This window comes from Ochotona curzoniae, unplaced genomic scaffold (assembly GCF_017591425.1).
Source record: "Ochotona curzoniae isolate NIBS_2020 unplaced genomic scaffold, NIBS_Ocur_1.0 scaffold_1852, whole genome shotgun sequence".
Classification (NCBI taxonomy): domain Eukaryota; kingdom Metazoa; phylum Chordata; class Mammalia; order Lagomorpha; family Ochotonidae; genus Ochotona; species Ochotona curzoniae.
In genome coordinates, this window is record NW_024467087.1 from 7,966,694 (window position 1) to 7,983,633 (window position 16,940).

The 16,940-nt window shown below is 37.7% G+C and overlaps 1 protein-coding gene across 5 annotated transcripts in view; it reads left to right on the top strand.

Annotated features, from left to right (window-relative positions):
* Positions 1-8,668, top strand: part of MCF2 (MCF.2 cell line derived transforming sequence) — a 70,246-nt gene extending 61,578 nt beyond the window's left edge. For 2 of the 5 annotated variants that reach the window (XM_040999493.1, XM_040999489.1), the window contains 6 exons: positions 886-978; positions 2,806-2,884; positions 3,419-3,485; positions 4,714-4,823; positions 5,701-5,813; positions 7,925-8,662. In XM_040999493.1, the coding sequence (XP_040855427.1) occupies positions 886-978; positions 2,806-2,884; positions 3,419-3,485; positions 4,714-4,823; positions 5,701-5,813; positions 7,925-7,957 (495 nt within the window). In that variant the 3' untranslated portion in view covers positions 7,958-8,662. Of the gene's footprint in view, positions 1-885; positions 979-2,805; positions 2,885-3,418; positions 3,486-4,713; positions 4,824-5,700; positions 5,814-7,924 lie in introns of all 5 variants that reach the window. The other 3 variants (XM_040999491.1, XM_040999492.1, XM_040999490.1) reach the window with 2 other exon arrangements.
* Positions 8,669-16,940: the final 8,272 nt, after the last annotated feature.

Below are 16,940 nucleotides of genomic sequence, written 5' to 3' on the forward strand. Positions count from 1 at the left end.
TCCCTTAGGGACACTGTTGCTCGCTTATAACCCACAGAGTCAGTAGCACCTGTTTCCAAGAAGGCTCCTGCCTAGGGTTGGGTCTCCTAGCTCTTTTCTCCTATATTCCCTTCTTTGCTTAATTTTTTGTTAAAGATTTTTAAATTCAAGAGGGGTGGGGAAGAGGTAGAATGAGAGAGAGAGAGAGAGAGAGAGAGAGATAGGGAGAGAGAGAGAGAGAGAGAGAGATCATTCCCTATGCATTGGTTCAATTCCCAAGTATGTGCAATGGCTCAGGGCTGGTCTAATTCTGGAGCCAGGAGCCAGAATTCAACCCAGGTCTCTTATATTGGTGGCAGGACCCAACTCCTTGACCTACCTCCTTCCAGTTAAAGCAAGTAGAAGGATTGGTAGAAATATAAAGCTCCGTACTGGCAGGTTCACCTCTGTCCCATAAGCTTGATGGATGCAATTTATAGGGCTCATGTAGATATAAATAACAATTTGTAAGATTAACTGATCTGACAAAAACTTATTTAAAACAACCATTAAATATTGGTGGCTTTTCTCACTGATGTTTAATTGCTTTACTTCTGTGTTTGACACAATAGTTTGTTTTAATAATGTGCATTTAATTCATAAGGGAATTCAATCTGAGCTGGACTATTTGAGTTTTCAGATATAATACATTAGTGTCAAACACTGGAGTACAATAGGAGCTCCATTCCAGTTTGTAAAAACACTTTTGTCTGTGATTGTACTTATCATTTTGTGCATGTTAAATATAAAATGGATATTTTTCCCAAGTGAAAAATTCTGTTCCATTTAGAATACTAAGGGGTGGATTTAATGCAATATTGTACTCAGAATAATGTGCTCATAAAAATGGTGATTTATTTGTTGTAGATGGATGAAGTTGGTATCACTGAATATGTAAAAGGTGATAATCGCAAGTTTGAAATTTGGTATGGTGAGAAGGAAGAAATTTATATTGTCCAGGTTGGTCATCTAAAAGTTATTCTTGAAATTCTAAACTGCAGATGCAAAAGTCTGAATTTATAAACAAAGAGAATTCTGGTGACATTTGAAAAATCTTATTCTCATATAGGTCCCTTGCAAGTCATGTTTTCTTGCATTTCAGTTATACCTGTGTTATTTTCTAGAATTTTGCTTCTAACTTTTATCGACACTTGGAGAGTTATCAACTATAGAGATAGGTGTTTCTCTTGTCACGTTTCAGTTGTTCTTATGCTCAGTGTTAAACAGATACCTGATTACGAGACATGAAAATGTGGCAATCCAGAACTTCCCCCTGCTTCTAAAGAATGTACATGATTAAAGCTCTAGTCATGTGTGCTGGAAGGTCCAACCCATTTTAAGAAATGAGAAAGAAATCAACATTTCTAGAAGATGTTGTCATATATTCAATGAGTAACATTTATGACCCGTGATTGACTGCTGTGCTGTTATATATCAGAAGTGCTCAAAGTTTTTTGTCGGTTAGTTTTAATTCTATTTCTAGCTGACTATAAATAACAAAAACACATTTTTCTCAGGCTTATTAAGGTAATAATAGTTGGTATTACAGAACAAAATTATCTTGTAAGTAATGAGAAGACATTTAAGGACAATCTCATTAGTCATTAAGAGTGATATTTAATGAATTTATTCTCAGGAACATACATAAGATATTGTTTTACAATTCTTAAAAATTAAGCATAAAACACATTTTTATTTAATCATTAAATTGATTTATTTGGTAGCCCTTTGTTGTGGTGTAACAGATTACATTCTGTGGCCTCTGATACTGACTTCCCATATATATACCAGTTCCAGTCCCAGCTGTTCCATTTCTGATTCAGCTCCCTGCTGATATGCCTGGGGAAACAGCAAGGTTTTTTGCCCTTCCCATCCATATAGGAAACTCGGAGCTCCAGGGTCCTGGCTTGGCCTGGCCTAAGCCCTGGTATTTGTGGCCATTTTGGGGAGTGAATTGGTGGATGGAGAAATCTCTCTTTGTGTGTGTCACTTTGCTTAAAAAAATTAAATATTTTAAAAATATTTGTTTATTATTCAAAAGGTGGGGGGGGGGAGAGAGAGAATGATATCTTTCATCCACTGGTTTATTCTTCAAATGCTTGCAACAGCCAGGGCTGAGCCAGGCCACAGCTAGGAGCCAGAAATTTCACCTAGTCCTTTTAAGTGTCTGGTAAGAACCAAATTACTTGGACCCTCCATCATCTGCTGTACTCCCAGATTAGCAGGAAACTGGATTGGAAATGGAACTTCTAATAAAACCAGTACTACCTTATGGAACGCAGATGTCTTGAGTGCTGGCTTAACCCTCTGTATCATAAGGCTGACAATATTGTTGTTGCTAAAAGACTTTGCTTGCAAAGAAAAAAAAATAGCAGGAATTATACTTTTCATTTAACCTGAGCAGGAACATTTCGTTATATAAAGGCAACTGCAAAATGGTTTTGACAATGTTATTTCCTCTCATCAGATGGCTAAGTGATTTATTTCTCCTGTTTTTCCAATCTGTGCTGTCTTTTTTACTGTTATTATTTTCCATGATTCAATATTTGTAAGTGTAGGGATTTATTCCTCCTTCTCCCCTTCCACCTTCCCATTTTTCCCTGCTACCATTTCCCCCATATTACAAGACTTATTTCCTAGGAATTTTGAGAATTACAAGGTTAGAATTTGAATATGATTGTTTAGGGGATAGATCATACTTGATATACCTACCTAAGTGTGTTTCATTATGAAGTGTCCTTTAAAAGAAAACATGCCTCTTGTTTTTTTTTTTTTAATTATCTTCAGGCTCCAAATTTAGATGTGAAGATGTCCTGGTTAAAAGAAATAAGAAATATTTTATTGAAGCAACAGGAACTTATGACAGGTAAATTTGAATATCTCTTCTTCAGAATATGTACAATATCAGCTTATTGATGTAGATATGGTGAAAATATGGAGAATGGCAATGATATTTGCTTTATACTATTTATAATTAAAGACTTTGTTAGAATTAGTTCTTAGGAAGTTGAAATTCAGGCAATTATTTAAGTTATTTGGAAAATGAACATTACACTGGAAAATGAAATCTAGTGCTTGAATAGTCAATTATTAGTTCTCAAGTGCTACCAGGAGGTGACCCTATCGGCGTATGGTAATGTTATGATAGAGGCTGGCTCCATTTCTAAGCTTGAACTTCTTGAATAAAATGTTACATGACTCAAGCCTTTCCAAATTCTACCTCAGAACTGGAATTTCCTTTGGTTGTTTAAGCCACTGAAAGCAGTTACTGCTAATAGAATGTGTGTGTGTGTGTGTGTGTGTGTGTGTGTGTGTGTGTGTGTGTAAGTCACTGACCCTTTGAGGAATTTGAAAATGTGGATTCTGAATGATGCTCATATAAATTTTGTTTATTTCACAGTTAAAAAACGAAAGCAACAGAATCAATTGACAGAGCAACATCAGTTTTCTCTTCAACAGAATGAAGAGTAAGTGATAAAGAAATAGTGCTCCTGCCATCTTTGTTTTTCATATGCAATGTGAAATGATGTCATCAAAATATTGCAGGCAATACCCACCCACTATTTTCACAATGAGTTGTCTGATTGCACATATACATTATTCTCTCAGTTCTTAACCTGATTGGAGCCTGATTGTCCCTAGCATTTATACCTGGGGCTGATTTTTAAACATGATTACGAATGCTTGTTCTCAGAACATCATGGGCTGTATTGCACGCAGGCTGATGTAAAGTTATTTGCACTCATGGCTTTTACTGCAGAGTGCTTTTGCTCTTCTTTGATTAGCATAAGAGAGGTGGGAGAATGTATGAACAGAGTAGATGAAGGAGTGGCTACAGTTTTTAATCCCTTAATTTAGACTTTTCTGCTACTGATTTAATCTTTCTACACAGAGAGGAGGTGTGGCACCTGGGAGGGAACTGTGAGCACAGGACAGCCTTAGGCACTATGGCAGTCCTATCTGCTTGGTTTAGTGATGTTGTCTTAATTTTCTGGCTCTAGGAATTCTGAAAGATATATTTAGCACAAAACATTTTCATATATGCAGGAAGAATTCTCACATTGATTCCAAAGTCCTAAAGCAGAGATTCACCATGCAGCATGTTTTAGTGAACATGAAATGACCTATTGGAAATGATACTTTCTCAATGTTGGATATAATCTTTCAGAGGTAGCTAAAATTTGGCATAATGTGTAGTAGTTCATCTGTAGTAGTTCCAAATAACAGTGCAAATCCTTATCTTGCAGTGTTCATGACATTCAGTCTTTTAGCCTAGTATATAGGAGTTAATAGGTCAGGTGTTCTTTAGGTAGCTAACTTAATAGTAACTGGAGCACACTCAACATCAATCAGGTTTCCTCTTCATTTATATGAATCTTATCTTATTCAGGTTAACATCTGCAGCGGAACAGGGAATGGCAATGGGTACAACACACCAGCTTTGGGTTTAGAATTGAATATTTTCTCTTGCATAATAAAGAGAGAAACTGCTGGATTGGATCGTAGGGTTTAAGGTTTCATATATTGTAATCTTAATATACTTAATTTCACTCTTAAATAGTAGAATATTAGTTGATGGAATGAATTCTTCAAGCTTGTTTAGAACATGGTTTTCCTGGGGGAAATACTGCTTTGAGTTTCTGCTTCTCTTCAGCTGTAGAAAAGCTCACTTATTTTTGTATATTACTATTTCAGAAACCAACAAGGAGCATTTATCAGTGACAGGGAAACTGAGTCAGAACCCGCAGGTGCAGCGGCAGAGGTCGGTGAAGCAATCGCATCAGCTCAGGCACAATCAAATGATGGTATGTGTCGTGATTGTTCCAAGATGCAATTCATGTCTGTGTACATTTTTATCCACCATTGTTAATTTGGAAAATATACTTGTCAGTTATTTTTGTACACAGAAAAGAAGTTAGCACATCTTAATAAGGCTCTCATGTCTTACATGTGCAAGACCCTTTGGTGGGCACGACAGAGCAGTGATGGTCAAAATGTGGTCTCTGGACCGTTAGCATCAGAATCACCTGGAAACTTGAAGGAAAATTCTCTGATTCCAACTCAGACCTGCTGAATACCTCGAAACCTTCTGAAACCAGGTTATTACCTGATAGAGAAGCCTGGCCACATGAACTTCAACATGTTCTCTATGTGATTCTGATGCCTACTCAAGTTTGGGAACCCTTGCTACAAAGATGAACAAATAACACATGTTCTGAATTCAAGAAATGTACAACCGACTTAGCCTTGGCTTAATGTATTCAGAAGATTCATTTCCAGCTGCAATAATAATTATTTTTATAGGAATTTTGTTATTTGGAGTGATTGTTAAAAATATTTAATTTAATAAACAACCTGATGTGGGTGCCAGGAATTGTGCAAAATGTTGGGCATACAGTTTAATTAAAATGTAGTCAGCTGCCATTCCCACAAAACTATGAGGGTCGAAAGATAATTCAACAAGCTATCATTCTAAAAAATAAAAGAAGTTTACGTCAGTCCAGGCCCTTTCTGAAATATCAGGACTTGTAAAATAGCAGAACTAAACAGGTGGGTTTTATTATAGAAAGCCAGTATTTGTGGTCCACTGAGGATTAAGTTTGTTTACTTTTCATCTTGGGGTGAGCTACCTTTAAGTGAGTTACCTTTAAGTAACTTTCACACTGCACGTTTTTCTTATAGTTTGGACTGGGATGTCACAATCTGCTGAAAATTGTGAAGAGCCTGTGGAATGGTCAAGCAACTTTTTCTACTCTACATGTGATGATGATGGAGAGGAAGATAGGCCCCAAATGGTTAGTAATGTCAAATTAAAGCTGCTGAGGGAATTTTACTGCTGAAATAAGTAGGGCACAGATGTATAATCTTTTACTGGCATCCTAATGCCATTAGACATCCATCGTCTATGGCAAAAAGATTGGAAGCAAATCTCGCTAGGAACATTCAGTAAGCACTTCTTTTTTTAAGTATAACTGGTTCTTGAGCTGTACATGGAGTTCTTACTGAACTTGATTAGACATTCCTGTCCAGTTTTAACTTTTGCTTTAGTAGATAACAGAGTTTTATCATTTTCTTCGTCTACATATGAAAGATTAAGCTTTTTGAAGCTGTTTTAAATTCATGGGACGTTATACAAGTAGTAGAAAGTGATACTGTGTACCTTACACTCAGACAATGCTCATGTCTTAAGCCTCAGCACAGTATCAGAATGTGGAATTTGATATTTATTCCATCCAAAGTTCTTATTCATATTCTACCAGTCTCCTGTGTACTCCATTGTGTTTGTTTGTATAAACTTTTGTAATTATACCCTCCACTGTATTCTCCATCTAGGCAGCTGAGATAGAATCAGAGAAAATCTTAAAGTATGTTTTCAGATCAGTTTAGATTTTAGGCTGCAAAATACATGAAATAAAACTTACACTTTAGAAACTTTTTAATAACAGTTGGGGAATGTATTTTAATGAACTTTGAAAATAGTGCTAATAAGACCAAGTGCACATATTAGAACAAAAGGACACCCACAAAACTGAAGAAGGTTGCTTTAGGGCAAAAGTAAGTGCTTCATAAATGAAATGATTCACAAGTTGTTTAAATCATGCTGAGTTATTAGGAATTTGGACTGCTTAGGGTAAATTCTTACTTTTACAAACTCACCTGATTTGGGGTAGTCTTGATTCATTGTAGTTGGCTGTTCTTGATGCCCTTCAGAGCAATCAATTCAATTTGGCAGGTGTAATCTTGATGTAAGATGAATATTGCCAGTATTAGTGAAAAAAAGGCCAGGTTTATGCCTCCAAATCATAGAGGTGCCACTAAAGGAGCACAGACTTGGTGAAACATTTGTCCAAAGTTAATTGTCTAGACCAGCAGCATATCTCAAACTCTTGAATGAAGAAAACTCTATTATTAAAAAATTTAGTTCTCCAAAGAATTCTTGTTTATGTAGGTTAAATCTATTGACATCTACTGTATTATAAACTAAGACTGGGAAGTAAATATTGTATAATATATCCTTAAAAATTTTTATTAGCTCATTGTAAATTTATATGAATAAAGTTTTCACTAAAACAATGGATCTTTAAAACATAAATAATGAGAATAGCATTTTAAATTAGCCTGTAAATATCTTCAAGGTCTGTCTTAGTAAAAGATAGCTGTATTCTCCCATGTGCTTATTTAACCCTCTGTGTTGTAGTATCACAATGAAATAGCTTCTGGAAAAGTTCACTATGTATTTTTGGGAGGATGCGTACCCTAAGGGCAGAACAAAATGATGGATCCTTAAAGTGATAACCATTTATTTCTAGTCATGAGTCTCAAAAGACTCAGAAATAGCATCATAAAGATCTTTGAACACAGGCAATAACTTAGTAAGAGGCAAATAATGTCTTAATAATAAATATGTAGATTTGACCTTTAATAACATATGAAAGGGCCAGAAACCCACAAAAGTCTGCCTCTCACATTTTGAGAACAACCAACGTACCCTAATAGTAGGAATAAATGTGATTTTCATCTGAGAATGGAATGAATGAAGTAGTCTTCAAATGTGAGCAGAAAGCTAAGGAAGTCAGTTTATGCTTAAACATTTGTTGTAGGTGTTCTATGAAGTAATTTTCAAAAATTAAGTCTTAAGTAAGCATTTTTTTTCAAATACGGTTTAAGAGTGTAAATATGCAAAATTGACAAATGCTTCCATCACAGAGGATGAGAATGTAAAACTCTATTAGGTTTCTTTTCTTTTCCCAATACCTTCCTGAGTGGTACAACTGAAGGATACACACAAAAGAGCAATGCAACATATTGCATAATTCCCTTCTCCCCAAATGATACTGGAATGATCTGTTCTTTGATTTCTTTTTCAAATCAGAATCTGAAATAATGAGTGCTGCTTCCCTTGTAGAGACGCATATCAGAGATGGCTCTCCTGTTTTGATGAAGCTGCCATGTCAAATGGCAAGTAGCTTATTCCTGCCTGCTCCACGGCCCATGTGGAAAAATACTGCTCAAAAGATGTTCAGCCCAAATGATGCTGAGGTTTGTTTCCAGGTTAAATCCTTTGAACATGCAAAGAGTCTACAGCTCATAATGATTGCTTTTCTTTCATTTGTAAACCATTTAAATTATGATACTCTTTATTTTTAAAATGATGCATTCAATGTGTAAGATATTTCGCTGGAAAAATTATCTCAGAACAGTTTTGGACTTGAAAATTATTTCTCTTCCGTCTACTGTGTAACCAAATGCAATCAGTGTGCCTTGGATTATTTAGCTTATTATTAATTAAGTTAATATTATGGCTGCAAAGTGATTAAGGTCAACAAAAGCACAAAATTATCATTTAATATGCTTTCTTTAGACCCAGAGCTTTTGTGCCGATTATTTTGACCTGTGCAAAGCTGTACAAAGGCCAGAAATCCTTTTGGGAGCATCAGAAATTTTGTTTGGGGCTATTGCTTTTGTATGTGCTGAGGTAAAATTTTCATGAGAGTAGTTTACAAATAATATCTAAAGTTTAATATTTTCCTGCTCTTTCTGATTTTAGGCTTATAATTCATGTAACTTGAATTAGCTGTGTTGTAACTTTCTGTACATTTCATGCTGTAATTCTGTTTTTTTCCCCAATAAAAATTAATTCTTCAGGTTATATAAATGGATGTCTGCTTTTTTTCCCACCACAAACTTGCTTTTGGTTTGCTCCTGCAAAACTGCTGCCTGTCCCACATTTCCCATTGAGATAAAGAGTGAATGCTGTCACAGGGCGAGCAGTTACACAAGAAGTTTCCCAGTTGCATTTGTAATGTAATTTTTCAAAACAACCTTACAGTCTGCAGGCAAATGTAAAGCCCTAGCGGTGTACAGACGGAGAGGCTGAGAAGCCCTGCTGATTAGACGTGGAGATGCCGTTTAGTTCCTGTTTGAGGATGCTGAGGGGCAATGGTAGGTGCAGGATGGTCTCCAGTGGGGCACAGGCCCGCGGGGAGCTTTTGAAACATTTCTCTTTTGCTCTGCCTTTGCCCTACAGTCTCGAGCAGCAGATATCAGAGTGACGGCTTTCATGTGCAGTACTTCAGCCATGCTTGTGTAGCTCTGGCTCACTGAAAGGAATGTTAACTTTCGGTGAGTGAAAGATGCTTTGAGAGAATGAAGTGCTGTGAGTCTGCATGTTCTTTGTGATTTACCTTTTGCCTCAGATGTATTAGCTGGCACATTCAGGCTTCACAATGGCTATACATCACATTCCATTTAGTCACTGAAGTCACTCATCAATCACATATGTAAGGCATGCCTACTGTGTGTCACAGTCCTTGTCTTGCCACTTCACAACACAGTTCGATTTCCTTTACCGGGTCAAAAATTGACTTCTCAACTTTGTCATTCTATACGTAATATAACACTGGTTGCAAAGTGTATTGTATAACAATCAGAATACACAAAGCAGGCAGGAAATACTGCTTGGAAGGAGATTTATGTTACCATCATCCTTTTGGAAATTTAAAATGAAACATTTATTTTTCATTGGCTCAATAACTGGAGCTGAAATGCTACGATGACGATATTCGCTTACCCTAGGAATAGAAATGTGTGTCTGGGGGTGGTAATTAGTGATGGATCCATAAAGAAAGAATCACTTATCTTTAGTCATGTAAGTTGTTTGTTGGTTACTCAAAGGACTCGGGTATAGCATCATGAATATCTTTGAACACTTATAATAATTTGGTAAAAATTTGAGCTGTAAAACATTTGATTTGTTTTATTGCATTCATAATACATTATTGGCTTCTAATTCATTTATTATTTAGATTGATGAAATATTAGAAGAAAAAAGGTCTAATTCCAATGGAGAAATACAGATTTTAGCTGATGACTATAGGTTTCAGAATGCTAACATTACAAGCACAATATGAATAAACTGTACATTGTCTAAAGGCTAAATTTTTTGAAGCTCTATAAACATAACATTGGCATAGAGTAAAAATAAGTTTGTTCTTAGAAAGAAGGCTGGAAATATGTTGCTGTTTTCAATTTCATGGAAAGAGTTTTAAAAACATATGAAGTTTTTCCCCACAAGGCTGATAGACTTGAAGTGAAATTCAACTACTGCGATGTCTTGTAAAGATCCTTCAGAATTCAATATTGAGGCTATGTTTTTTAAGTATCAACCCGACTTTCCAAGAACTCTTTACCAGTTTGTAGTTTTACATTGTCCTGTGGGCTATCTTAGCTCCTGCGGTAAGTTTCTACTGTCTACATGCAGAAACACACCTGAGTAAAAGCCCAGGACTTCTGTGTGAGCATGGTATCGAAGCAGTAGGAAGTAGCCAGTGTTCATTTCGAGGAACCCACTCCTTAGTTTCAACACACAGAACAGTGTTTTTATAGATTTAGACCCTATGTGACACTTTGCAATTTACAAAAGGGCAGAACAGAAAAGAAACCACTGTGTTGGTGAACAAGATTATTATATTACCATGTTCATAATTTCTCTGCAATGCTAGTTTTGGCTTTGGAAATGCTTCAAATGGAGTCAGGTTCATGTTGATTGTTGTGGTTACTCTAATCTGGGTTACTCCCTAAAGATTTTCTGCTCCAGTTGTGGAATCATTTAGATAATTAATAATCAGAATAATCTGTTATACACTTAGAACTCATTGACACTCTGAAAATTGATACCCAACAACTGTCAGATACCCCATTGTTAAGTATGCATGGAATATACTTCAAGATCTATCATAAACTGTGTCATAAAACAAATCTTAATAAATTAGTAAAGCCTCCATGTTGTCTAATAGTTCTCTTGGACGTATTCCTTACATTTAACTGAAATCAGCCAATATTTCCCCAACACTTTACTAACTGCTCCTCTCTCTGAGAACCAGGCATAGAATTAAAAGTACTGCATGACCTTACTCATATGCAGTATCTGAAATCATTTTTAACTGAAGTTTCAAGTCAATGGAATAGGGAGAAGCATATAATCTGAATATGTGGTTCCGGCAATACGTGAATACGTATGTATACGTGTATATATACATGAATAGTTTGAATAAGTGGTTTCCAGTGGAGAGAGAAATGAATTTCCATCTTTGCATCTTACTTCATAGGGGAAAAATAATTTGAATTGGATCATAGATCTAAGCACAAAAGCTGTGATCATAGTTTGTAAAGAGCGAATAGCTTTTTTTTCCCACAAGATATAAGAGGCACCAATAGTAAATCATGTCAGATAAATGCAATGAAATATTACACATGCTTAGCCTAGTACTGTATAACTTCAGGCATGCATACCTATCATGATGAATAAGATGAAATCTAAGACACTTACAAAATTTTGAACACTTACAGAAGCCAAATTATTCTTATCAAAGTTTTGCCACCAAAATAAACTGATTTCATATCACACACACATTGAAGAATTAAGTTTCAGGAACAAATGTCATGGGGTAAAAATTTAATCTGTCACTTGGGATGCCTGCATTGGATTGCCAATTTGAGTCCTGGCTACTCCACTTCTGATGCAGCTCCCTGCTGTGTACCTGGGAAGCAGTGGAAGATGGCCCAAGTGCTTGAGTCCCACCATCCACATGTGAGACCTAGCTAGAGTTCATGGTTCCTGGCTTTGGCCTGGGCCAGCACCAGCGGTTGCCTGTTACTGCTACTTAGGACGTGGATCAGTGACTGGAGGATTTCACTCCTACCCCATTACTCTGCTTTCCAAATCAATCAGTAAATATTTTTTAGAAGTTTGAAAATGAATATGGCCAACTTTCTACTTTGTGCTTGTTTAAATGATTAATAAAAAATAACAAACATGAGTTTCTGAAACTATTTTCCAAAAAAAAGCTGTTTAAATTAATGCATAAATCAGATTTTAGCTAGTTTTATTAAACAATTAAAAATGATCAAAACCGTGAAATAACAACACAATGTATCCTTTTTTAGATTTATTTATTTTTATCTGAAAGGCAGATTTTGCATGCAGAAGAAGAGAGACAGAGGTAAGTCAGAACTGAGCTGATCTGAAGCTGGGAGCCAGGAGCTTCCTCTGGGTCTCCCATGTGGGTGCAGAATCCCAAGGAGTTGGTCCAATCTCTACCACTTTTGCAGGCCATAACCCAAGAAGTAGATCAGAAGTGGAGCAGCTGGGACACAGACCAGTGCCCCTATGGAATGTGGGCAGCATAGGATGGAGGAATAGCCTATTGTACCACTGCACTGGCCCTGAGAACCTCCAAGATTTAAAAGTGAAAACAGCCAAGTGTATTCATCCAACTTGCGTAGTGTTGGTGACACATTTGTTTTCATGATAATGAATACCCAGAGTAGTTTTCCATAATTTTTATCATCACAATTTTAAGTAAAGGAGCAGGAATTCCTCATACCTAATTCAGGACAAAGTTAATTACATTAACTTTAGTTAACTGTATTGGAAGACATAAGATCACGTATTTGGCACAAATTTGATTAGTTTTAATTTAAAGTGGTTCCATTATTGTAATCCCTGTAGATTTAGGTCATATAGCACCCTTTTAAAAATGCACACTAAAATACTAGTTTCAATATAGTTATAGCCTGTGCTTATTTTTGATTGTTTTTTGTTTTTTTGGGTCCAAATTTTTTTTTAAATTTTAATAATCTTAGTTGATTAGGGTACAAAGGGTCAAGGGTGAAAGTCGGTAATATCATTGTTTCTACACTAATATAATCATTTTTCCCTGTATCTAGGGTTAGGGGAATAACAAAGGGAAAAGCCCCACCCAACCTCCCACTCATCCCCGATCCCCAACATGAGGTGTGCTCCAAGGGTCCTGCTCAAACAGTTTTGATAGTTCATCAGTTCTGGATTGCTGCCAATCTCACAGTTCCAATCGCAATGAAACCTATTCAGAGTCCACTGGCTGACAGTCTCTTGATGGTTGGGGTTCCAAGATCAGCAGTTCAGTTGGAGGGATATCCAAAGAAACTTCATCTGAGGTGATCCCAGATCTGATTCTTGAGTGAGTTTGCTAGTACAGACTCCAACACCGTTCGTCACACCAATCAGCTTATGCACATGCTGGTCGTTGTGGTTGCTGGGTCCATTCGGTTTCCAGCCCTGTCTTCCTCGTGAACCAACGGGTGTTGTAGTCCAGCTCAATCCCACCCACTTCATACTTGGTCCTCATGCAAACCAGTTGGAGCTGCAGCCTAGTTGGGGAGACTCCCCATAACCCCCACCAGTTCTGCCCCCTACCCTGGTTCCCATGCTTGCCAGTATGTACTGCAGGCTTATCCAGTCTGTCCCACATCCCATTTAGCTCTCGCACGTGTCAATGGACATTGAAGCCTAGTTCAACCCGACCAACCTATTATCCAGCCCATACACCTACTGGCAGGTGCCTTTCTGTCTAGCCACCCCTACCCCTATCGTGGTTTTCGTGCTGTCCAGTGAGGGTGGTAACCATGAGGGAGGTGCCCACTATTTCCCTTCTAGGCCACAACCACTCCCAGATTATGCAGTCTCGAGGTGGTTCTGGTATTTGACTTGACAGAATTAGCTCCCAGTGCCAGAATCTGCCAGCTAAACCCAAACAACCCTCAACTCACTCTAATTTTTACTTGCACCAGTAGGAACAGTCAGCCCACCATGACCTTTCCCTTTTCTAGCTCACATGATGCCCACAGGTGCTATAGCCCTGCCTAGTCTGAACTGCCCCCATCCGTATTCACGCTTTCCAATGGAAGTAGTTGTCCAGCAGGGGAGCCCAAGTTCCCTGTCGGCTTTGCCTCCTCCCCGATTGTCACATGTGCTGTTTGTGTGCTACAACCACATCTGGTACGGCTCATCTCACTTTGGCATTACTTGTTGTGTACTGGTATGTGTTGCAACCGAACCTGGCTCGACCCACACTCTGTTCTGATGCTCGGATTCACCAGTAGATAATGCGAACAGGTTCAGCCTGGTCTGCCCCCAACCCATGCCATGTGTATGCCAGTGGGATAATTTCCATTGCCTGTTCTGGGCTGTTCCCTATTGTGCTTCTTGCGCTTACCTACAGGGACTGTGTCCTGCCAGAGAAGTTGCCCAGGCTCCTCCATCAGAACCTCTCCCAGTGCCAGTTTTTGCGCACACCAGTGGGTCCATGAGCCAGCCCTACTCAGTTCACCTCCTGTCCTAGCAGGAACAGCGGCTTTTCCTGACTAGCCTTCAACCCAATCTGGTTCTCGCTGTTGGATGTTTCAACCCAGCCACTGCACTTCCATACCCACATATACACATGGTTCAGAAGGACTGAGACCTAGCCTAGTCTGTCACACATCTCTCCCTGGTCCTCCAGAGCACCAGATGGTGTTGGTGTCTGGCCTGGCTTGGTGCTTCCAGTCCCAGTTCACACTTGTGCCAAGTGAGATTACAATTGTATCCTGATCAGAATGCAGCTCCAATTCCAGCCCATGCGCCCCTTGGTGGGAGCCTCAACCCAGCTAGGGTGCCCCCTTAGTTCTCCAACCAGGCCTATTCCCAGCCTTAGATTACGTGATCATGCAAGAAGCCATCTTCTTTCACCTCAGGTGAAAGCCTGTGTTATTTTATTATTATTATTATTATTTTTAGTGCAAATTAAGTTTCTCGTGTTGTACACTCAGGTTCCATCTGAAAACTTGAGAGAAGTTCTTTCGAAAGTTTACATTAACAAGATAATCAGAGATTTTAAGTTCCTATTGATAGTTTGATTTACTTCTGGGCTGTGAATGTGACTATAATGTGCCATTGGAACATGTTCAAAAGGGCCTCTTTTGCAGTTTACTAGCAGTTAGTGTTGTCAGATCTGTGTTAGGGTTCTAAAATGGCTCAAAATTGAAAGTCTTACAGTTTTGATGTGATGAAATTCACATTTCCTGTGCTAAAATTTACTTGTATATGTCGTAGATTTAAAGATTCATATTTATACTAGAGTTGTTCATGTAATACTAATCTAATCTTCAGTGGTTTTATTTATTTTTGAATTTTCTAGAAGTAATTCTAGCAAACGTTTTTAATAGTGCTTTCCTGCCTATATATGCACAGATGTCTTTATCTTAAATATACAAACATGATGATGACTTTATGGAAGCACATGGGCAGATGTTGCATTCAGCGTTGAAGTTTCGCTTGAAGTATTTTATATTATCAATTCACTGAAGATGATGATTTGCAATTTCTGCTTTCTGAATCATGAATTATGAGATGGTATATCAAGTTGGCATATTAGGTGCATGTTTTCCTTATTGTTTTTATGAAAACACAATGATAATAACTGTTTTTCAAATAGGATTGTGTATTATATCAAAGTGACAGATTATGCTAGTAGCATCACTTGATGTAGCAATTTGTATGAGGAACCAACTGTGTTTTTACAAAAATGCCTGCAAATTAAAAATGTAAGACCCAACTTCTGGAATTCTTTATGGTTGATTTATAAGTTACTCATCAAAATGTCCATATGTTTGATATTTCACTTAATACTTCAATAAAAATAAAATGAAATTAAAACAGCCTCTTAAAAGGAGGTCATATGCACAGAGCAGGATGGGACTCCAGAGTGGAACAGGAGGACAGGAGGAGACTTGTATCCTAACCCCAGAGACTCCTGGTACCTCACCAAGGACTATCAGTATGGGCACCAAGGATTATGTCCCAATGGCCAAGGAGACCACAGGGAATTGGAGTGCCCTCATAGGCCGAGAACTCTGAGGTCAACCATTCCCTATTGGATCTCCCACACAGGATGTAAGAAGCCCAGATCCTTCCTCACAGGATATAGTGTCATGGGAACAACAGCCAGAAGCCCTGAGCAGTCCTCAGAAACAGAAGAACAGTAAATTTCCTTCCAAACTCGGGATGGGAGCTTTCTCTGGTCCTTACTTAGTTCCAACTTTGGCTCCCCACCCTCTCTTGCAATGACCATCAGGGTCACTCTGCAGCTACCCATCAAAAAATTAGATCAGATAGACAGAGACCAATAAGGAAAGCTTAGAACAGACAGGAAACAGTCACCTTGACTCCCATATACCTTACTAGGTAGGACACAAAGATTAGTTACTCCTCACTAAGGTATTGAAGATTTCTCTACACACCCCTCCTAAAACTGTTCTGTTCCTCAATTGTTAACATATGGCTTGTTAGAGTTTTAAACCTGTTTGGACTACACTAAAATCAGTAAAAATGACGCTTGAATACTATAAGCTGCTAAATATAAAAATGAAAATAGACATGAGACAGCTGAATAATATCTTATAACTATTTTAAGCTGTATAGCAGCCGGTTGTGTATAAACTAAAATTGAGATGTCAATGAAGTAGTTACAGGATGTGGTTGAGAACTTGCATTTTCTAACGTATTGGTCACTCAAAAATACCATGTCAATTAACATCATGTGTTGTGAATTTCCATGTTTCTTCCTGTTGTTGAAGTTGTGTAGTAGCTTTTTATTGGGGGTGATGATATTCTGCCAGCTCTACTTTCAGACCAAGAATGGTCTCCCAATGTTGATTTTTGAATGTATCTGGACAGTAAGATGCTGGATTCTGCATGGTCTGTGCCCCCAATGAAGGAATCATGATGGGTTATGAACTGTAGCACTGTAACAATATGGAGGAATTCAATATGGAGGGAGGGTATAGGGAGGAGTTGGGGAAATCCCAGATCCTATAAAACTGTGTCATAAAATGAAATAATAAAAAAATACATTTCTTTATATTTTAAATGTATATTAGACTTCAGCTTCAAAGCCGTATTTTCCTGACTTTATAAAAACTTTTTTGTTATTATTATCATTTTATGATACAGTTCCATAGGCCCTGGGATTTCCCTTGCCCCTTCCCTAAATTTTCTCCCTCCCCTGCCACTGATTCCCCTTTATCATTACTATAGTGTCACTGAAGAAATAAAAAAGAAAATC